Source organism: Coenobita brevimanus, chromosome 94 (genome assembly GCF_032717465.1).
Source record: "Coenobita brevimanus isolate Jiangsu-jjx chromosome 94, ASM3271746v2, whole genome shotgun sequence".
NCBI classification, from domain to species: domain Eukaryota; kingdom Metazoa; phylum Arthropoda; class Malacostraca; order Decapoda; family Coenobitidae; genus Coenobita; species Coenobita brevimanus.
Genome location: NC_137047.1, coordinates 27,507,650 through 27,532,010, shown reverse-complemented (window position 1 = coordinate 27,532,010; position 24,361 = coordinate 27,507,650). Strand labels below are relative to the sequence as shown.

The 24,361-nt window shown below is 41.0% G+C and overlaps 1 protein-coding gene across 1 annotated transcript in view; it reads left to right on the top strand.

Annotated features, from left to right (window-relative positions):
* Positions 1–24,361, top strand: part of LOC145412911 (phosphatidylinositol N-acetylglucosaminyltransferase subunit H-like) — a 45,053-nt gene that overhangs the window by 5,655 nt on the left and 15,037 nt on the right. The window contains exons 2-3 of the mRNA XM_080282705.1: positions 16,337–16,511; positions 23,565–23,692. Of these exons, the coding sequence (XP_080138831.1) occupies positions 16,337–16,511; positions 23,565–23,692 (303 nt within the window). The remainder of the gene's footprint in view (positions 1–16,336; positions 16,512–23,564; positions 23,693–24,361) is intronic.

Sequence of the window (24,361 nt, the reverse complement as noted above, 5' to 3'; positions counted from 1 at the left end):
TTATGTCAGAAAGTTGTCTTCTATCAGACTGGCCTAATATGCGTGTATGTATGTGTGTCTTATAGATAAACTGAGCTTTTTCATGTACAACAGTCAAACATGAATATACATATCACTTCACAATCAGATTACAGTACTGTGCTCACACCCATAGATTGTATATTGAGTTCATTGTCCTTCATGCCTAGACCATTGACACATCTTTTGTTTTGTTGTGGCAAGAGGTTTTCCACAACAAATAGGACTGTCCATTTCTTTACTTTGTTATATGTAAGATATTTTTATTATTCTGCATGTTTAAATCATACTGTGCATTCTGTTATGCATATCAATGATTTTCCTTCACCTTGAAGGAGCTCACTGTCTCTGGAAGTAAATAATGATTGTTATAGGGAAGAATGGGGCCACTATCACTCATATACTTCACTAATCAACCAGATTATGAAGACCAGTCAGAATTCATTATCAGTTCACATGGATGCATTCAATGGTCCAGTTGGTAAAGAAGACAGTTAAAGCACTGATATTTAAAAAGTTGCAGTGCTGAAACATGAAGTAACCATGAATTTTTTTTTCTTATTGCATCCAGTATTTTTTATTCTTTCATATATATAACTTTTGTTTTCCATTGATGTTGTTTCCATTTTTTTTTTTCCCCCCCTGATCAAAGGCCATGATTTTGATGACACATTCCCCTAAAAATATCAGGGAGTCTAAAAAAAGAAGAAAAAAAACAAAAACAAATAACATAGCTTTCTTCACTCTCATCTTAAATGTCAGGACCAACTGCCTAGCCCCAGGCTCCTACACTCCTCATGGGGCAACGTAGGATTGGCTGATGGATGGATGGATGGACATAGCTTTCTGGGTTATGTTAAGGGTAGATCAGGTTGTGCCTGGGATTGTGGGTATTGCAGTTGAATGGGACTGCTACTACTTGTAAGATAGAATGCTGTTATGCTAAAGGATACTGGGAAAAACATAAGGACAATAATAGCTACCTACAAAGAAACTATTGTCCACAATGAACAGATTATAAGGGGTGCAAATGATCAGGTGAAAGAGAGAGAGAGATTGTCTAGGTCAGGGGTCAGCAACCTTTTGAACATGGTGTGCCAATTTATAATTAACGCCAATTTTTTCGCCACTTTGCGTGTCAGGTAAGATTTTTTAACACTGTAGCGACAATGTTAATTGATTTAGTAAGAAAGGATGTGCCCACCTCTCTCTCTCTCTGTCTTTGCATTTTCAATATTTTCTTTGTTACACTGATCACGTTGAGTGCCATAGTATAGCACTTCACGTGCCAAGTCTGGCACGCGTGCCTAGGGTTGCCGACCCCTGGTCTAGGTGCTTAAGGGTGCAAAAGTGGATGTATGTGGAATAACTGAGACTAAATGGATTTGTGAGAGTGTGAGAGAATGGGAGTATGGATGGGGTATATGCAAGGGAGTGGGTGAGAATGAGAGAGCAAAAGATGGAGTGTGTATTGTTGCGTGCAAGATACGGAAGGAAAATATAAGAGAGTGTGGATCAGTTGGCTCAAGGATTATGTGGGTAAGAATGAAAGTTGGACTACAAATGTGGGTGACTGTGTGTGTGTATGCGCCAACACAAGATCGTGCAAGTAGTGTAAGAGTTCTGGACAAATGTGGAAGCATGCATGGAAAAGTCTGAAAGGAATGAGAGAGTGTTTTTGACTGGAGATATGAATGGAAAAGTAAGGAATGTGGAGGTGGATGGAGTAGTTGGTGAGTGGGGTGTGCCTGCAGAAGTGGATGGGAACGGCAGTGCTCTATTGGACATTTGTGTGGGGAGGGGGTTGGTGGTAGCCAATACCATCTTTAGATACAAAATGATCCACAGGTATATGTGGCAAGTGATGAGAAGGGTGGGTGGTGAACTGAATGAACAGAAGGCAGTGACTAATTGTGTGTGTGGATGATAGAATGAGAAGGTGAGTAATGGATGCAAGAGCATATAGAGGTTGGGGGAGTGGACTTTGTGAAAATCAAGGTTCAAATGAAATGGAGGAATAGAAGAAGGTAAGGACAGGAGGATGTAGTTCATACAAAGAGGGTAGAAAGGTTGCCAGAGGATGGAAAAAAGGCAAAATATAAGAGAGAAGTGGAGGAGCGTATGGATAAATACGATTTTGAGGAGATGGGGGACATGGAAGGTGTGTGCAAGATATTCACATAAGCAATCTGAGCAACATGTGAGGTGGTGTGTGGGGTGAAGAGAGGACAAAAGGGCATGCAAGGAACAGCATGGTGGAATGAAGAGGTGAGACAGGCTGTGGCACAAAAGAATCTATCTATCTATCTGTCAATCTATTGCCGGACGCCATAATCCCGTAAGGGGTGGCCATTTGACTTTCAGTTATTTGTTTCATGGGGAGGGGCACTAACCCTCCACCAACCCACTTGTTGACACATAAGGAGCACTTATGGTTTGGCTATATGGTTACCATCCAGCACTGTAAATGGTTTCTTAGCTGACAGGAAACCATTTGGCTTGTCACTCAATGTAAAGCCACCTGTAAAGGAAAGAAAAGCAATAAGAAGTGAAAGGAAAGATGGAAGAAATAGGAAGAGAAGAGGGCAGGCACAGAAAAAGAATGATAAGGGCTAAGGAAGAAGTAGGTAGCACTGCATCAAGTGAGTGGATGATGGTTGCCACCACCTACCACTTAGCACAAAAGAAGAAAGCATATAAAGAGTGGATGAAAAACAGGGGCTTGGAGGACGTTGAGAGACGGAAGAAAGTTATATGCAGAGAGGAAGAGAGAGGTGAAAGGATCAATAAGAGAGTAAGAAGACAGTGGATGAGGAATTTGGAAGGAGTTTGAGTGTAAAGTGGAGGGAATGTAAGAAAATTTTTTGGAAAGAGGTAAAGTGAGTAAGACAGAGTGATAAAGAAGTTAGTCAAGGGGTGAAAGATAAAAATGGTAGATTGCTAGTGGAGAAGGGAGAAAAAGCAAGCAGATGGAGAGAACACTTTAAGAAAATTGTTGAACATAGAGAATGAAGGCAGTGCGAGTATAAGTGGCTGGGAGAAGGAGGGATGTGAGATGAGAGGAAGAAATCAGTAGGATGGAAGTTGTAGAAGCAATGAACAAAGTTAAAATGGGGAAAGCCCCAGAAACTGATGGTGTGTGTGGTGAAATGCTGAAGCATGGGGGAGAGATAGTAGTAGAATGGATGCGAAAAATATGTAGATTGGCCGGGAGGAAGGTAGAGTCCCAGAGGATTGGAAGTCAGGTACTGTATAATTAATCCCCATGGTTGTTCAATCTGTTCATGGATGGGGTAATAAAAGAGGTACAAGGTAGGGTAGTGGATGTTGGAGTGGCCCTGGTGAGAGAGGATAGTGTTTGGAAACTCCCTGTACTGTTATTTGCAGATGATACTGTGTTGTTGAGTGAAGACGAAGGGGAGCTGCAAGGCTTGGTGGATGAGTTTGGGAGAGTGTGCAAGAAACGGAATCTAAAGGTGAATGTAGGGAAGAGTAAAGTGATGGTCTTTGAGAGAGGTGAAGTCAGTGAAAGTACAGCGAGGTTGGATGGTGAGGAAGTGGAAAATGTGAGTACGTTTAAGTACTTGGGTAGTGTGATGAGTAAGGATGGAGGTGGGTACAGCAGGGAAGAAAGGTTGCTGGTTCTTTGAAAGCAGTGATAAGAAACAGGGAAGTGAGCATGGAAGTGAAAAAATTACTACATGACAGTATTGTGATACCAACTCTAAAGTATGGAAGTGAAGCTTGGACGTTGTTGGAGGGACACAAGTCAAGAGTGAGAGCAGTGGAAATGAGTTATTTAAGAGGAGCCTGTGGAGTCACATGGAGAGACAGGCTGACGAATGAGGATATAAAGGAGCGTTGTGGTGTGGATGTGGATGTGATAGGAAGTGTTATGAGGAACACACTGAGGTGGTTTGGCCATGTGGAGAGGATGGAGGGTGAAAGACTGATGAAGAGAGTGTATGTGAGTGAGGTGGAGGGGGGAAGAGGGAGGGTGAGGCTGAGGATGAGATGGAGGGATGGGGTGGAGAGGTATATGAGAGAGGGGGGTGTGAGTTGGGAGCAGAGCAGTGAAATGGCGGGGGGCAGGACGACGTGGAGGTGATTTGTTTGTGGCCACTCCAAACAGGATTGAGGCATTTGGCAATAGATAGATAGATAGACAAAGGAAAAAGGGAAAAAGAAGTGTGTGGTAATCATAGGGGCATTTGTCCTCTTGGTGTAATAGGAAAAGTATATGGCAGGATACTTATTGACAGAGTTAGGGTAATAACTGAGGAATTAATTGGAGAAGAACAGGGAGGTTTTGGGAAGGGAAGGGGTTGTGTAGATTAGATATTCATTCTTAGATCTTTAGTGGAAAAGTTCCTAGAGGAGGGAAAGAAGTTGTATGCAGCCTTCATGGATTTGGAGAAAGCATATGACTGGGTGGATAGACAAGGAATGCAGAAAGTATTATGAATATATGAAGTAAATGAGAAGTTGCTGAATGACGTGAAGAGTATGTATAAGGGTGCTAAGGCTGCAGTGATTGTGGACAGTGAACTGAGTGACTTTTTCTGTTTGAAAGCTGGATTGAAATGAGGATGTGTCATGTCTCCATAGGTGTTCAGTCTGTATATGGATGGGGTTATAAAAGAGACAAGGCAGGGCAGTGGGTGTTGAAGCAGCCCTAATGAGAGAGAGCAATGTTTGGAAACTCCCAGTACTGTTGGTTGCACATGATAATGTGTTGTTACGTGAAGACGAAGGGGAGCTTCAAGGTTTGGTGGATGAGTCTGGGAGAGTGTATAAAAAACGGAGAGTAAAGGTGAATGTAGGGAAGAGTAAAGTTATGGTCTTTGAGAGAAATGAAGCCACTGAATGTCAGTGAGGTTGGATGAGGAGGAAATGGAAAATGAGTTCATATAAGCACCTGGTTAGTGTGATGAGTCAGGATGGAAGTTTAGAGGGTGAAGTGCTTGAAAGGGTACAACAGGGAAGAAAGGTTGCTGGTTCTTTGAAATCAGTGATAAGAAACAAGGAAGTGAGCATGGGAGTAAAAATGTCGCTGACAGTATTGTGATGCCAACTCTAAGATATGGAAGTGAAGCTTGGACCTTGTTCGAAAGACACAAGTCAAGAGTAAGAGCAGTGGAAATGAGTTATTTGAGAGGAGCAAGTGGAGGCACATGGATAGACAGACTGACAAATGAGGAAGTGAGAGAGCATTGTGATGTGGATGTGATTGAAAGCTTTAGGAGAAATACATTGAGGTGGTTTGGCCATATGGAATGGATGGAGAGCTAGAGACTGACAAGGAAAGTGTATGTGAGTGAGGTGGACAGGGAGAGAGGGAGGGGGAGGCCAAGGATGAGATGGAGGGATGGAATGAAGAGGTATATAAAAGAGGAGGGTGTGAGCTGGGAGCTTGGCAGTGAAATTGCAGGGGACAGGGTGACATGGAGGCGATTTGTTTGTGGCCACCCCTTATGGGATTAAGGCATTTGGCAACAGACAGACAGATAGATCAACAGACAGAAAAAATTGTTCTGAAAAATATTGGATGTAGTCACGGATTTAACCCCATCAATGTTTTTAATTCTTAATTCTGCTCACCTCTTGGAGCTACAGTATCAGAAAGGTTTCTTGAACTGGAAGGGTCAGATACAGCCTTCATTAATCTCCCCACTACCATTATTAAACACTCTTCAGAGCTTAGTAAAATGTTTGATAGTAGCAAGAAGGAAGCATAAAAAGATGTCTGTGCTTTAAAGGGATCAGTAAACTTAAATGAAAAGTTGCTCCAGGCAATGTTCCTTAAGTAAAACTTTAACAAGAAATTTATATGACCTAACAGCTCCTAACCTAAACTGATTCAACATCTCTGATGAAATAACAAACCTAATGTACAGAAACTGTTGAAACACACTGTACATACTGCACAGTGACAATCTAGTGACAGCAAAGGGATAGATGAGCTTGAAGTTAAACTTGCCATGCAACTCACTACATAAATGCATAAGGGAAAAAGCTATCTGTCATTGTGTCTATAGCCAGATGCCTTGATCCTGGAGGAGGTGCCCACAAGCCAATTGTTTCCATGTTTAGGGAGTATGCTGTAGCACCAGCTGATCAGGGTGGTACTCCTAAGGAAAATGGGAATGTTGGTGATGGGGAGAGCTGGAGCTCCTGTTTCACTCGCCACCAGATCTGACCATCCCCCTTTGCTGACCTTTTCATTGTGACACTAACATGGAGAGTAGACCAGCATACACTCCCAAACACACTCTTCTAACTCTCTCATGTACTATCCTATGTGAGCAGTACATATCACACAACCTACCCCACTACATCACAAGGTTTGACGCCAGCAAGGACATGTGGCCAGAAAACTTTGCCCCTGCTACCTAGTGGTGGACCTATTGAGGGAAGGCTTGATGCAGGCTCTGCCAATATAGTTTTTTGGGGCCAGGATGGGATACGGCTCAGATCTGCACTAGAGGGTACAGGGTATTGCACTTCCCAGACTCTTGCTTCCGCCCAAGAGAGAGGGGCCCAAACCCGGGAGCAGCACCCCAGGAGGCTGCCCTATCAGTGAATGTATAATTGCAGGGCAGTTACAGAGTCATGGTGCACTTGGAGGGTATCCCTGTAGCTGTCCTGGCAGCATGCCCTGAGGCCCCTACCACAACCACTGGTCGCAGCTGGTTGGCTATGGGTCCCACGTCCCATGCCTGGACTCGAGACTGTGCGAGTGGGCAGGGCCTGTGGTCTGTCCCTCCCTCTATTTAATATTAATTGACTCTGACAAAAAATTAGAAGCAGAAGCCTGATGATGCTAAATTACCCAAGGGGATCAGAGTAGCATCTTGGAATGTGGGTAGAGTGATGGGTAGAATGAAGGGTAGTGCGGGGGAGGAGGTCGAGGCAATGAGTAGGAGGTGGGCGAATAATGACTGTGTACAAGATGTAAGATGTGGGGAAGATCAGCCAGAAAGACTGCCGGGAGGAATTGTTGGTACAAGATATTTTGGCAGGGAAGAGCAGGTAGATATGGTGGTGTGGGTGTACTGGCTAAGGAAAAATGGATGGAGTATGTCATAAATGTAATGGGAGTGAGTGAAATGAAAATACAGTAGTAGTGAAAAGTTTGTTCGGTAGGGGCACATGTTCATTTATATCAGTGTATGAACCATAGGCTGAATTGGCTGATGTAGAAGAAGATAGATTCTGGGATGACCCTAATACTTGAGGTAAGTGGTAATGGGGATGATGAGATTGTAGTTTTTGGAGAGGACTTAAATGGTCATGAAGGTGATGTAGCTCAAGGATAGGAAGGGGTATATGGGAGGTGCGCATATGGTTCGAGAAGTGAGGAAGGGGAAATGATAGCTTGAGTATAGGGAGGCAGTGAACATTCCTGTGTGCAACACGCATATTATTAGGAAAAGAGAGAGTAGGCTGATTACATACGAGCCTGGGGAAAATAGTAGCCAGATAGACTATTTCCTGATCAGGAGGGCTGATAGGGAGTTGGGAGGGATGTTAAAGTTGTAGGGAGCAAAGAGTGTGTGCAGTAACACAAGTTATTGATATGTGACATGGTGCTTAAGGAGCAGGTGAAGAAAAATAGGACCTGTGCACCTAGGAGGAATATGTGGAAGTTGAAAAACCAAGCAGGAGGAGTTGCCTTCTATAGTGAGATGAGTAGAGTGGTGGCTGAACAGGGAACTATTGACAGAAGTGTTAATGAACAGTACAGAGCTCTCAAGAACAATCTTCTAAAAATTACTGATTCAGTGTGAGGATGGACAAGGGGCCCCCCATGACATAAAGTAACTTGGTGATGGGATGAGGGTGTAGAAGCTGCAGTTAAGTAGAAAAGAAGGCTTTTCCAGGAATGGCAAAGGGTGGTAACAAAGAGGAATACTGACTGTCAAGTGTAGGACTAGAAAAGAGGCATACAGGGCATAATCTGAGTCTCAGAGACTTTTACTGGATAACCTAAATAGTCCTGAAAGGAAGAATATGATATTTATGGTGGCAGATGAGATGAAGAGGGAAAACAGCGATACCATAGGTGAGCAATGTGTGAAGAACAGTGGGGATATTAGAGATGCCTGGAGAAAGCAGTATAACCGGTTGGTGAATGAGGAGTTTGACTGGAAGAGGGAAGGTTTGGAGTCAGCAGATCCAGTGTTTGGCCTCTTTGCCTTTGATTGATGCTGCTACTGTGAGCAGGGCAATATGCAGGATGCAAGTCGGGAAGGTGGCAGGTGTGTGCCTGGGCTGACTTCTGAAATGCTGAAGGCCTTAGGAGACAGAGGAGTGGCGTTAGTTACAGACTTGATAAATACGATTATATATGAGTGTGTTTTCCCAGATGATTGGTTGAAGAGTGTGATTATACATGTGTAAAAGGGAAAGGGTGATGTCCTGGAAAGAGGAAATTATAGAGGCATAAAGCAATTGAACCAGATAATGAAGATAATGGAGAGAGTTCCAGAAGGTATGATTAGAGATGGAGTGAATATTGATGAGATGCAGTTTGGGTTTATGCCAGGCAAATGGACCACTGATGCCATATTCATAGTTCAACAGCTTCAGGAAAACTGTATAGGAAAGAAAAGGGATCTGTACTTTGTTTTTGTTGATTTGGAGAAGGTCTTTGACAGAGTCCGTAGAGAGGTGGTGAAATGGGCAATGAGAAAACTTGGGATAGAGGAGTGGCTGGTTAAAATGGTTATGGCTGTTGTTATAGGGGTATATATTACAGTGCACTCTTAACCCTTAATTAATCATCAAAAGGCATAAGGCAAAGCTCACAAGAGAACTAACTTACTTTACACTATGACACACACACCAAAGAAGAATCTAGGATTCATTTTACAAAGGGGAATTCACACAGGCCTAAGAATACAAACATAAATGAGTTATTGCATACCTTACCAGATTACAATCAGTGAAGGCTACATACTCACAGAGTTTGAGGAACTAGGAGAATTCGTTGATGATATAATCCAGATATAAACCACACACTAGTGCAAATGAAGAAGTGAACCAAAAATGAGAAATGGTGCACAGTGTGTTTCATAATCAAAGTAACGTATTTAGTAATGTGTGAAAATATGTGGAGAAGTGCAACAAAATGTGACAAAAAGTGTAATGTGAAGTAAGTGACAAAAGTGACAATGTGTCAAAATGTGTGACCAAAAAAAGTGACAAAAAAGTATGTCTCTCACATGGTCCTCGAGCTTATAAAGTAGCCTTACTTCGCCTCTCTCAGCTAACTAGCCACTAGGCTGTCTTAAGTGTAATCTCCAGCCATACACAAACAATGGAGACACCTGCTACCAATTGGGGCCTTACAACACACATAACCATTAGCGTGCCATCAAGAAGGCCAAGAAAGGTTTTTTTAGACTCCTATTGGCAAGTACTCTCATTTTGCTCCTCCCACACTATAAGTCACACCCATTCATGATCAAGGACAAAAGGGTCCCTGCATAATTCTGGGAAAAACAACCAATGTTACCTGCCCAGAAGCAAAAAAGTTGACCGCTATGTAAACAGTGATGTCTGGGGCTATACCCTTACAGGCAGCAAAACTGATAACACAAAAGATTCTTGACAGTTCGCCTACACAAAAGATTTATCATTCTTGACGGCTTGCCTGTCTCCTTACATTATCTTCTCATCTTCTATTTCACCCATTCGCTACTGGGGTAAATACACCAGTGACACTATGTAGGTGCTTGCACCCAGGTAAGAGGGAATGGAGCTTTGAGTGATAAGTTTTCCGTGAATGCTGATGTGCATCAGGGGTCAGTCTTGAGCCCTTTGATTTTTATCATGTCTGAAGCCCTCTCACGTGACTTCAGTAATGGACTCACATGGGAGATGAATGCCGATGATTTTGATGTTGACTGCCAGGAATGAAAGGGAGGCAGAGAAAAGATTTAGGAAGTGGAGAGATGGTATGCAGCACAGGGGCTTGAGAATAAATGCTGATAAAACAAAGGTGATGGTATCTAGGGTTGGTGGCAGTACTGTCAAAGAAGAGGGAGAGTGGCCTTGTGCAGTTTGCCACAAGGGTGTGGGAAGTAATTCCATCTCATGCAGTCTTTGTGGTAAGTCAGTGCAAAAGAGATGTAGTGGTATTATATGCAGACTGCGAGATAATGCAGATTTCACGTGCGGGATGTGTTGAGGAGAGCATGTGGAGATTGTCAGGGGTGATTGCATTGATCTTGCTGGCGAGTCTCTCGAATGTTTGGAAGAGTTTTGTTATTTGGGAGACATGTTATGTGCTGGAGGTGGGGCTGGAGCTAGCTCTGTGACTAGAGTGAGGAGTAGTTGGAAGAAGTTCAGGGAGCTGTTGCCTCTCCTGACACTGAGAGGGCTCTCCCTCCGTGCTAGGGATCTTTGTATGCGGCATGTGTTAGGAGTGTAATGCTGTATGGCAGTGAGACCTGGGCAGTAAAGAAAAAGTATATTCGCAGGCTCAAAAATACTGAAATGACAATGATTAGGTGGATGTGCAGTGCATCCCTGAATGTGAGTCCTGGGGGGGCTAGGTTTACAATGGATGAGTTAAGAGGTAAGATGGGACTAGAGTGTATTGGTGTTGTGATGAGGAGAGGTACACTGAGATGGTCTGGGCATGTGGAGAGGACAGGGGATGACAACTGGGAGCAGAAAGTGAGAAGTGCCAACATGAGGGGTAGGGTTGCGAGAGATACCGTATTTCGCGGCATGTAAGACGCAGCATTGTGAAAGACGCACCCTAATTCTGGCAGGGCAGTTCCGTGAAAAAAGTTTGCCCTAACCAAGACTGCAGTAAGGTTTCTTGATAAGAGCCATTACCACACAGATACACACCTTTCAAAATCTATTCATTACTGATCATCAGCCTTGGTTTCTTTTTTTTATATACAAAGAATGGTACAGGAAAAGAAAACAATGCCACTTCTTGACAAAACGTAACTGATATGAGCCACTATCACTTAGATACACACTCACCTTTCAGAATCTATTCAGTACTGCTCATCATCCTTTAGTTTCTTCTTTTATGTACAAAGAACTATACAGGAAAAGAGAAAAGAAAACAAAACCCCGTCTTAACAAAACGTGACTTCAAACCACGAGGCCATCTCAACTTTGTTGATAAATATGTATCAGTAAACTGATATCAACACTGTTTTTAATATTTTATTAATTTAAAACCACAAATGAAGTCAATAAACTCTGTTCTTTCATTCACTGACGAAAACATAAAGTACAATGAATGTTCACGTCAGTTCATTTATCCTAAAAGAACCCCGTCATAGTCCACATCTGTTACGGAATTTCCTCACATTGCCTTGACTCCAGCACAATATCAGACTACTACCATCATTAATCATGCACTCTAACTAACCTGTAATTACCTCCACAAATAATATAAAAAGGTAGCACTTGTAAATACACAAATTACAATGTTTCAAAACGAAAGTTCAATATAGCAAGGCTGCTTGGGAACAGGATAGACAGCTGTTTTTACTCTCTTCTCTCAGTATCACTCCTTCACTGTCAGCTATGTTTGCCTTGCAGCATCAACAATTAAAAATGCATGCTTCACTGATCATAATTTACTATAAACATTCATTTCAAAACATACTGAGTATGGTGAAAACATCCATTGTTACACCTTAGTAACACTGCTGCCTCCCAGTCGCTAGACAGCAGTCTCTACCCCTTCCTCTCAGTACCACTTCCTCACTGTCTGCGATGTTTTCCTTGCAGTATCAACAGTTAAAAATACGTTCTTCACTTATCACAATTTACTAAAAACAGACATTCATCTCAAAACATGTCGAGAATGGTGAAACTATCCCTTAGCAACACTGCTGCATACCAAGCGCTAGATAACTGTCTCTACCCTTTTCTCCCAGTATCACTCCCTTACTGTCAGCTGTTTTCCTTGCAGCATCAACAATTAAAAATGTATATTTCTCTTATCAGAATTTGCTAAAAACAGACATCCATCTCAAAACATTCGAGTACTGTGAAAACATCCATTTGTGGTCTTAACACTGCTGCCTCCTAGTCACTATGGTACACACACGCACACATGTACACACCACATGCAACATTCGCTCGCCTCTGAAACATTTACACCAGTCAGTTTTGGAGTACCCAGTGGCTTTATTATATGTCAAAAACATCAAAATGTATTTGGTTGTTCAATATAAATATCATCACTTACGGACATGAAACATCTCAAACAATTTATTCATCCAAACATCGTCAGTGCAGGTGTACAGCACCATTGATCCTAAATTTTCCTTGGTTGCATCTGTCATGATCACCTAAAACCTATATTCACTTCATATTACTGACATGGTGAAAATTTCACTCGTCTTCAAATCCTGAGAATTCATCACTACTTTCCCCAGGTCCTGAAGCATCACTGGAAGTCATCACCACGGTCATCATCACTGTTTCACTGTCACTCTCATTCAGTAAATGGTCCTCAGTACCATCCACTGAATTGCTTATACCACACTTCATACGACTTTAACTTGGCAATCGTTTTAACTGAGCACAGGCGATATTCAGACTTGGGGCATTTGATACAGCCCACATTAACTTCCTCAGTACATGTTTCCTGAACTGAATAAAATCATATGGCGAGCATGAATAAACTACCCTATAAAATACATTGCTGGGCTGAAGGGGTTATAATAAGCGGATTATCAGTTCCCTAGCCTGACTCTTCCCACTCCTACTTCCTTAACTACACCCACACCAAACTCTCACCCACACCTTAGGATTTTGGTCGTTTCGGCCGTAACGTCCAAAATGGCAAACGACTTTACAACCTAACCTAACCTAACCTAACCTAACCAATTTGGACGTTACGGCCTAAATGATCGCCATTGCCGATCATGAGAGCTTTGCTTAGGCAGCAGAGATGCAGAGAGTGAACGTTGTCAATCATTCTGATCGCTTCGTCTGCTAAGAATACAGCAGAAATGGCGGACGCTGATATGAATGCCCGATCAGGCACGCTATTTCAGATATTGTATCAGTTATGCTACTCAGTGAATTTTATCCTATTTTCATAACAAAATACTGTAATTGGGTGTGCCCTGAGTTGCACAGACATTGCTGAAGTACTTCACTTGGCTGAAAAAGTGAAACTGTAACTTCAGGCAGTACTGTTTAACGTTACAACTGTTTTCCTTGTTTTTCGCTATTGGTATAATAAGACTGTTCACTTCTATGATACTCTTGTCAGACATGAAACAAAATGTCACTAAGAGAAGTCAACCATATGAGGGTGATTGAATTTCCATATGCGACAAAAATCAATTCTGATGACTTGTCAGGTTCGCTTGCCAGCATCTCTCCAGTATGACTGCTTTGCTAGTTAGTAAGTGGATGGCAAGCAAAGTGGTTATGATTGCCTTTCAGAAGGTTAGCAGACAGTTCACCAGTGAGCATGTTAGCTTGCTAGAGTAGGGTGTACGCTAGACGCTAACCTGCTAAGTTGCTAAACCCCTTGACGGTATTGGCCAGTTGAGCTGAAAACATACAGTGAATGCTTTGTGTTCTTGATCTTGCGTGCTTTAATATCTGCTGCATATATACACTCATAAAATGTCACAAAAGTAACTGACCTAATTAGGGTTACTGAATTTCCATACGTGACGAAAGTCTGTTTTGATGACTTGGCATTTCACTAGCCAGCATCTCTCCAGTATGATTGCTTTGCTAGTTAGTGAATGGATGGCAAGCAAAGTGGTCATGATTGCCTTTCAGAACGTTAGCAGACAGTTCACCAGTGATCATGTACGTTAGCTTGCTGGAATAGTGTGGATGCTAAACTGCTAAACCGCTAAATATCTTCACGATGTTAGCCAGTTGAGCTGTAAACAAACCCGCGAAAGTTCTGTATGTTTCTGATCTCGTGTGTTTCTTAAATCTGCTGCATATACACACTAGTGTATATTATTTTTAAAAATCAAATCAAATCTGCATTCTGTAGAAAACTCCTGTGGTTGCTAAGCAGTGAGATGATCATCTTTTTAAGAGTTTCTTCTCAATGGAGCCAAACTAGCCTGCCTCAGTCTAGCGTGCAGGACGCATGGGGATATTTTAAAGTAACTTTGAGACAAAAAAGTGCGTCTTACATGCCGCAAAATACGGTATACCGAAAAAACCTAGGACGACGTCATTGAGTGTGACCTCAGGGATAAGAGACTGAATAGGTAGGCTGACAGAGATCAGGCAGCATGGAGAGCTGCCATTAGGTGACCAAGGCTGACGTATGCAAGCATGTTGGAGCCTTTATAACGAAATAAAACAACATCAAACTGTCCTATGTCATCAGGCTGGGCCGAAGTTCCGCTTAATGGAAAAGAATCTTTCTCAGATGCATACTGTTGATGACACTGCTAGGCAAATATCAGGTTTTGTTACCCACCTATACCACTCATTTATGTGGAAAGAGGTCATATTGATATCTAACACCTACATGTAGGTAAGCTGATTAAGCACTTCAAATAATGAACTCGTACTGTATTTTATTGCCACTACTAGATGGAAAGCCCTCGGGTTTTGAAGTGGTCAGTGACTGCTATGTTGGTATCTAAGCACTGTAGGTCAGAGAGTCTGTCCTAAAGTAAGCCAATAATCTGGAGATAGCAAAAATATAGTAAAGATCATCCTTTGGCTGAAGGGGTTAAATTTGTGGAGAAGAATTGGATTCGCTGTTTTCTAAAATTAGTGTAAAATAAAAATGTGAAAGCATCATAAATATTTAATTACTGGCTGGTTATTGGCAGTTGGAATTCAGGAGGAGGAATGAAACTATACTGTACCTGTAAATGTCACCAGCACTTCAAATATTGTAAATATACTTATATCAGTACTGACATACCTTTACTTATATACAGTGTATATAAATATATATATATATATATATATATATTTTCATATCTAGTCTGTATACCCAATTGTCTAGGGTAAAATTTTACTTATATCTTACACCAGTAGAGACTGTTTCTCCTGATTTTCTGCAACACATATTTCTAGTAATGAAATTGTGTTATAATATTTTATATAAGTCTTATCTATTCACAGCCAGACACCATAATCCCGGAAGGAGTGGCTGTGTTTTTTTGCGTTAGTTGTTTTAGAAGGAGGGGCACTAACTCTCCGCCAACCCACTTTTTGACATGTAGGGAACTCAAATGGGTTGGGTATGTGGTTACGACCCACTGTTGTACATGGTTTCCTGGTATACAGGAAACCATTAGGCTTGTCACTCAAAGTAAAGCTACCAGAAATGGAAAGAAGGGTAATAAAAAGTGACAGGCAGGATGGGAGAAATAGGAAGAGAGAAGGGCTGATACAGAGAAAGAATGATAAAGGTGAAGGAAGAAGTAGGCAGCACTACATCAAGTGAGTGGATGATGGTTGCCACCACTTACTTGTACCACTATAGAAATATTTTTTGTATTTTATTCAGGCTAAATACATACAAGTTCATTTACAGTATCTGGAAAATTCTGTAGCATTCTGAAAGTTGATTTAGTGAGTTTTCAACCCTTAAAAAATCATACTGAAGAGGTGAACTGATTAGTATAAAGACAACACACAGCATAAGTTCCTTCACCAAGTTGTTTCAGTATTAAGTTGTTGATTAATCAATTCTTTACTTATAGTTGCCAGTGGTTCTCTATAAAGTTGTTTTGAAGTCAGAAATTAGTGATTTTAATCCTCTTCTTCACTTATACAGTGGTTGCTATGATTCTCTTTAAAGTTGTTTTAGTCAGAAATGTGTAGTTTTAATGCAATTAACCCTGTGTGGTAGGTGGTGGCCACCATCATCCACTCACTTGATGTAATGCTGCTTACTTCCTTAGCCTTTATCATACTTTTTCTGTGCCTGCCTTCCTCTCTTCCTATTTCTCCCATCTTTCCTGTCACTTCTTATTGCTTTTCTTTCCTTTACAGGTGGCTTTACATAGAGTGACAAGCCAAATGGTTTCCTGTAAGCCAAGAAGCCATTTACAACGCTGGGTGATAACCATATAACCAAACCATACGTGCTCCCTACGTGTCAACAAGTAGATTGGTGGAGGGTTAGTGCCCCTCCCTGTAAAACAAATAACTCATAGTCAAATGGCCACCCCCTGCATCAGGCAATAGATAGATAGACAGAACCCTGCAGTCATGAATCAAAAATATGTCCCCCTTTAAACGTGATTCACTTTAAGTAGTATTTCAACAAATACACATCAAAGACTTAAGTGAGGACTGGCTGTACTTGTTTTATATACAGGTTTGTGTGAGCAGTGGACGTATTCAGCTGCTGCCATGGATTGCGTATACAGGGATGTTAGCACTGCTTGCCTTCATCATCCAGCTGCATACCCTTCATTTAGGATGGTTGTGCATTGCAGTCCTTCTCCAACTGGGAACTTTGTTATACAGAATTCATGGAAAAATTGTCTCCGGTAAGTACAGACAGTCTTAACAAGTGAGGGATATGCTCCAAAATATCACTGCTTCTTCCATACAGCTATCATAAAGTGGGAGAACTAACAGGTAAAACTCACAAGTAGCAGTAAAACTTTAAAGGCAACTTTTCTTTAATTTACTGTGGATGTAACAAATACGTAAAGTCAGAATAGGTGACTGATAATGACTCTGCATAGTAGAGTCTACAGTGTAAGAGTGCTAGATTGTTTAATTCTTGAAGGTGCAAGGCTCACCCATGGCTGTTTAACCCCTTCACGCACGATAAGTTTCGGTACTTATTCTGGCTCACGATTTTATCCCACCCCCTCTCCGCCAGCTCCCCCCCACGCACCTATGAAAACATGTATTCTCGCCTTATTTTCGCCACCCAAACATACATATGTATTCCCATAAAACCTACATCATCTTATTCGCCGATGTTTTTTCTAGCCGATAAGCAAAAAAGAAAAAAAAAAGAAAAGAAAAAAAAAGTACGAGTAGAAGTACATTAGGCCGGTGTGAATTAACATTCTGGAACATCACTCTCACATCCCAACATAGCTTGAATGTTTTCCATCATACAAATAATTGTTATTAGATGTTTAGAAAGAGAATTTCATCAGCTTTCTAAAATATGTTGTGACTTTTTGATACAATTTTTAGTTTTCGAGAAAATAGCTAAAAACTAAAAGTCATTTCCTACAGGTAACTGACTTTTTTTTTCAGGGAGCTCTAGCACAAAAGTTTTCTCACAAAGGTTATGTTTTTATTTCACAGTCTTGTGTAGAATTTCACGGGCTTTCTCAGGGTATCCGCATATTTTTCATGTGCTTCATATTTTCTGAGTAAATCGCAAAAAACTACTGGGTATCCATGCCAGTGCTGCACTTGTCATGCACGCACAGTAACTGTTATATTCCCACCTATGTAACAACGATTTTTTATCAAAGATGTTACATTGTTATTTCATGTACATGCGTAGAATTTTATGCGCTTTATCATGGTTCTTTCAGGAAATCGATACATCCAATACTTTTTGAGTAAATGGATGACAAAGGTAGAATACTCCTCGCCCGCAAGCGAGATAAAAACACTCTCTTCCCCTGCCTCACCCACACCTACATATTTTCGCTCACTAGGTTTTATTTTTTTTATTCAAAGTATACATGTAAAATATCATAAGCTTTTTGATAATGCTCTTAGAAACTTGACATGACCACTAGTCCTTTTGCTAGGTACTGATACTGAAGCTGAACTTTCTTCCATCTCATATGTGTATACAGTATGTAAAAAACAATACAGTACTTATTTGTGTAAAAAATATAGAAATAGGTCAATATACAAATCAACAAAATACGGATAACTCACTTCCTCCAAGGGTGTTGAACTGCTGGCAGGACCTTGAGGAGTTATGTAGTGTGTGAGTGAGGAGTTATGTGTGTGTGTGTGTGTGTGGCGTATTTGTTCTCTCCTCCTTGCGCTACATTTGCATAACACATGCGATGCACACAATAGATTTCTCCACGAACACTCGCTGCACAACATACGTATATATATGTGGTTGTGTGGCGTATTTGTTGTCCCTGATCCATGCGCTAGGTTTGTGCTAAGTCAGTCAATGCACACAATATTTCTAGGTGAACACTTGCTGCACTATTTTATACATATACTGTACAGTAATCCCACCACTTTCCGATGTAATAGAGCCAAAAGCATGTCTGGAAAGTGGTCCCGTCCGGAAAGTGGGCCCCAGCTTCTTGGACTTGTACTTATGGACCCTAACCTACCCTGACTCAGAAAAACACCTATACAACTCCCTGCTGGACATGCATAGCACCTATTTAAGACCAAATCACACCAATAAGGGATATAAAAGACTGAAATAAATGCAAAAGAACCAGAGAATGAGGTTTTAGAGGTGAGTTTATACAATATTAAACATTCTGGGTACTTACAACAAGTCCCTGGCTCCTAGACTGGTTTCAGCCGCCAGTTTGCACTCCACAGTTAATCCTTTGCACTCTAAATTTTCATTTCTTAACACTGCACAACACTGTAAATTCCTGTGTGGTCTAGTGCGAGGTATTGCAGTTTATTTACTGTTTATTCACAAAAACGAGCACATGTGGCTTCCATTACGATAAACATCTGCTCTCGATCGGAGTTAGGCTGTGACTGTTGATAATTGGATAACAGAGTTGCCAGATCGCAATGGCCACATTACCAAACTCTTCAATTTACCTTACCAAATTTAACTTTTCATTACCAAATTCGTAAAGCTAGCATTTATTCTTCATTAATTATACATACAAGTGGAAATTCATGTAATCACTCTTCTTATAATTAACAGCATTTTGATTATTTTCACACTATATAGGCTATAGTATCCCTCGCCTAAATGTCCGGCTGTGGTGTGTCCCGCTCCTGTGTACAGTGTTGCCACGTTTTCTATACCGTTCTCTGTCTCTTTCTTTCTCTCCTGGCGGGAGATGTGAGCCACCCTGAGTACTTCTGATTCTTTTATAAGTTATTTATAATTGTGCTTTCATTTGTTAATTTGGTTTTGTTATATTTAGTGATATTTATAATTTTTTGTATATGGCGACAGATGACCCGTCGATCAAGGCCACCGACTGGGTGTGGAAGTGTTGCCGCTCGCGAGTGAATAATGTTTTTTTTTTTTTACTTCGGTATTGGCATCTGCTTACTATTTTGTCCTACATATTAGCTTATGATTATAAATGTGATTATTCCTCGCCCTTAAAATTACGGTAAAAGCCAGTAAATGTGAGAATTTTTCCCTAGCAACACCTGTACAAGCTATGCTTGGGTCTATAGAAGTACTTACTTTACCTTAGGCCAGACTGGGTGTGTCAGTGTTGCCACTCACAAGAATTATATGAATTATTTCTTTTACTTTGGATATTGGCATATTTCTTCTTTTTTCAGGCTCATTATCTTATATCTACAACTGTGATATTATTACCCCCCCTAAAACTACGCTAAAAACCATTAAAAGTGACTACAATTTGTTTTAGCACCACTGTACAATATGTATGCCATGTTTCTGTATTACTGTATAAATATTTTATGCATAATAAGATTACTGTTGATTCATCCATCTAAATACACAACTGTAAGTTTTATTCATCTGAATTTATCGTATTTGTGATGCCTTGTACATAAATAGCTTCCGTTTCACATCGCAAGTTGGGGAAACGTGGCACCATTGTACACAGGTGCAGGACACACCACAGCCGCATATTTAGGCGAGGGATACTATAGCAGATTAATCAGAGAGAGCAAACAATCCACCATCACCATCCTGTGTATCCTCACACATGTGATAAATCCATTTGGTATTGCATTATTCTGATTCATTACCAAACGAATTTTTCATAACCAAATTGGCCCACATTTGGTAATGAAAAATACCAAATGGCAACCCTGACAGGGGAGGGGGGAGGGGGAGGAAGGAAGGGATGAAGGGTCCATGGTGTAACAGCTGTTTGGCGCCGCGCGGCAATTTTAAATTACGGGTGGGAAAGAAATTGGATTTTTGGGGGATGTTTTTCTTTTTTTGGCCACTTTTGGGTTCCGAAGGTCCAGGCCCACAATGTCTAGTAAGTAGGGTGTCTGGAAAGTACAGGGATTACTGTATTTCACATTAAACCATATGCAATAAAGCACTGTCTGAGACTGGTACAATACCTTTTCACTGAAGTCTGTGGTTGTGTGGCGTATTTGCTGTCTCTGATCCTTGCACTAGGTTTGCGCTAAGTCAGTCAATGCACACAATATTTCTTGATGAACACTCACTGCACTGTTTTATATGTATATTTCACACTAAACCATATGCAATAAAGCACTGTCTGAGATTGGTACAATACCTTTTCACTGAAGTCTGTGGTTGTGTGGTGTATTTGTTGTCTCTGATCCTTGTGCTAGGTTTGCGCTAAGTCAGTAAATGCACACAATATTTCTCGATGAACACTCGCCGCACTATTTTATATGTATACAGTATTTCACACTACACCATGCGCTATATAAAATACTGTCACAATGATTCCATCCCAGCCTCCTCTATTATTCCCTTCCCGACTCTATGGTGTATGTGACCGCCTGTTCCCTTTGCGACCACGGCGTATGTCTATGGCATATGTAGCACCTGCTAAGGTAGGTCAGTTATTTCACTAATCCAGGCACTATATGTTTCACACAATATAAGTATTGGCTTCACTATATAGGTAAACTACTCACATCATTTATGGGCAGGGTGAAGCAGAGTGGCAAACCCTGCTATAGCAAACTCGACTCCTGCCTCTAGGCCTAATGGCTGATAACAGGTTCCAGTGCTTTACAAACAATATATCTATGTTCCGTAGACACAGTCACTTCACAGTATAGTAAAAAACAATATGCAATCACAATATTTCAATAATGGCTTCTGCTTTGGGCGGGAGGGGGACAATGGAGGATTTAAAGGGATGACTGACACAGCGCTACCCTTCAGCCTGGCTGGTCGTGAGGTACTGAGGTTTATCACTGCGCATTGTCTCATCAGAGCAGTCACAGTGTTGCAAAGTATTTACAGTACTTTGGATGTGAGATTGGCCCGCTAGAACATACCAAAATTTGACGTAAATCGGCCGAAAACTTAATTTTTGGTGATTTTTTTTCTGCTTTTTCATGCGATTCGTGTCAGTGTGCATTTACCAGGAAAAAACCATGGGACTCAAATCGCATCATCGTGCGCGAGAGGGTTAAGATAGTCTGCTGTTAGCAAAAATATAATACTGTACTGGAATGATGCTACTGCCTTTTGAAAGGTTAAAATTCTATCACAAGTGTTACAACAGTTCAGATTCATGCTTGCTTTCTTCTGTTTCTAAGCCGTGATTTAAATGATCACTGTGCCAGTACTGGCCTGTCTACAATGCCCATATTCATAAGATAATTGGAAGGGTGTCCAAAAAAATCACACACACAGTAGGCAGTGAGAAAGTAAGGATGAGAAGAGTGGTTGGTACATGTGATATTGAAAATATTTGATGGTTCAGACACTTGCGAGAGTGGGTAGAGGAGTGAATGAGGAGTGTACAGTAAACATGGGTGTGCACCAGGGATCTATCTCAGGTCCCTTTTTGGTTATCATGGTGTCAGATATACCTGTACTGTCATGGGATTTCATGTATGAGTTACTGTGAGAGTTGCTGTTATGAAGATGTTCTGGTATTGATTGCTGATAACAAGAGGGTGATGTAAAAAATTCAAGAAGTGGAGGGAGATTATGCAGTATTGGAATTTGAGAGTGACTGAACAGAAGACAAAGCTTATGATTAATGAGGTGGACTGAGACTTGGTGGTGAGTGGACTGCAGCCTTGTAGAATCTGCAGGATGCAGGTATGTTTGGTACTGGTAGTAACTCTTTTTTGTGAGGTGTTTGTGAAGGGTGATCACATTACAGCTGTAGTGGTGTAAAAGGTAGATTGCAAAGCAAAAGTAATTATTAGTGTCCCATATCTAAGGGCAGTCATATGGTTCAGTCAGGTGTGTTTGGTACTGGTAGTAACTCTTTTTTGTGAGGTGTTTGTGAAGGGTGATCACATTACAGCTGTAGTGGTGTAAAAGGTAGATTGCAAAGCAAAAGTAATTATTAGTGTCCCATATCTAAGGGCAGTCATATGGTTCAGTAAAGGTAGAATGTTGGCTATGTAGCTCTTAGGTATGTTGATGAATTTTACTACTTGGGGGATATGATTAGTGCAGGTGGTGGTGCAGATGCTACTTAACTGCTAGAAATAGAAGTGCGTGGGATAAATTCAGAAAGCTGTAGTCCGCACTGACAATGAAGGGACTGCATTTGAAAGGAAACTTTATGCTATGTGTATATGTCGTGTAAATGCTGTGTTGGTGTGAAACATGGGCAGTAAGAGGTATTCACAGAATTCAGCATAATGAAATGAGCATCATGAGGTGGCTATGAATTGTCATATTGAGGGAAAATGTGTACAGATTTAAGAAGATGCTTGGGCATTGAGAGTGTTAGTGAGCTAATGAAGGTTGTGATGCAGCCTGAGGTGGCTTGGACATATGGAGGGAATGTTTGAGAGTCAGTAGGTGAATTGCCATGCAGACTTGAAAATAGAAGGCACAATTCCTGCTGGCTGATCATAGAAAACATGGGAAGAAGTCCTGAGAAGTGATCTTAGGGTTAGAGGACTTGAATGTTGCAGGAGATTGTGCTGCATGGAAAACAGTCATCAGATGAAAAAAGGACTGACCCATGCAAATACGAAACTGTATGTTTGTATTCAGAGGCAACAGCTTACATAGTATGATAATTGTAATTAAAGCAGCGTTTTTTGCATGTCATAAATCCCTTTTTGTACTTTAAGGAATGGCACAGAGGGACCATAGGAAGTGAGATCTTTCCTTATTTTCATAATCCTTGCTGACTGGAGACTGAAAAACACTTATCACACCTTAAAGGTCTGAGGGTGGTACAAGCTCCCTGAAAGTCAGAAAACAAGGAACTTTATTTTTAATCACTTTCAGCTGCAGCAGTATGTATTTCTCGCATGCTTTTCACCCACCGTTTAATTTTGTGCCCAGCAGCATGAACTTATATTCCAGTACAGGGTATTCTAGTAGATGGGGACACCCACAATCTGCACTCTCAGTGTACTGTAACCTTCAGGTGACTCTACACTGAGTGGCAAACCAAATGGTTTCGTGTAATCCAGGAAACCAGATACTGTACAATGTTGGGTGGCAACCATGTTGTCAAATGGACACCCAGTGGTTTAGTGGGTTTGGTGTTTTGTCTGAATGGGACCCATAAGAATCTCAGTCTGGTGGGTGGTTGAGTTTATTGCTCATGAGGTGCCAGTGTTGCATTCAGTAACTTATTAGGCTCGTCGTTCTTGCCTTGGGTGTCAGGACAGAATACCATAGCCTTGGTCCTCTTCTCTCATATGGGGCAAAGAAGGTCTGGATGATATATGATACCCTATAGATGAATTTTTAAAGTAACTTTCCATTTCAGAAACTTTGCTAGTAGTGGCTGGGCTTGGTGTTCAAACAACTGCTACCTTTTACCTCGGCAAGAGACACACACGCTTTATACCGTGGGGTAACATCATCGATATTGTTATAGCAGAGACAATAACCATGGTGAGTTATGTATGGAAAGATTCTTCCACTTGGCAGACCAACTTCAGGTCTTGGTGAAATCTTCTTTACCTCCTATTCTTGTTTTTTTTTCTTTTATAAAGTTTGTCCTTTTTTTCCTGAAGTTTTTACTCATTGTTTTATGTTCATAGTAGGATGTATTGTTAGTTTGATGCATGTTAATAGTACATTTCCAAAATCTGCACCATGTTATAATGCTTTTAACACATTTACTATGAAGGGTTGATCTGAAGCTGAGTATGAGCATCTGACAGTAGCCCCTACTGAAGTTAACCCTTAAACTACAACTTATTTCATTAGATAATATTGCTCTGACTTAGATGTATCTCAGTAGTGACCCACTGAATTTCATGTGCTCTTATTTATTTCTGTATGGTATTTATTTTTTTTGTGTGTATTCAATATGGTGAAAATATAGTAAAGACTGGCCTTGATGTTTGCATACCCATGTTCCAGTTTGCTCTCTTTTATCTCATACCAATAAAACTGGTCTTTGATGAAATATGTACTGTATTTTTTTTTTTTTTTTTTTGAGGGGGGGGAGTAAAAAAAAAAAAAATTATGTAGTGCTGCTGTTGGGTGTCTGTCCTTTCCTCTCCTCCATCCTTCTTTCTTTGCATCCTCTTCTGTCTTTCTTTCCTTCATTCTTTC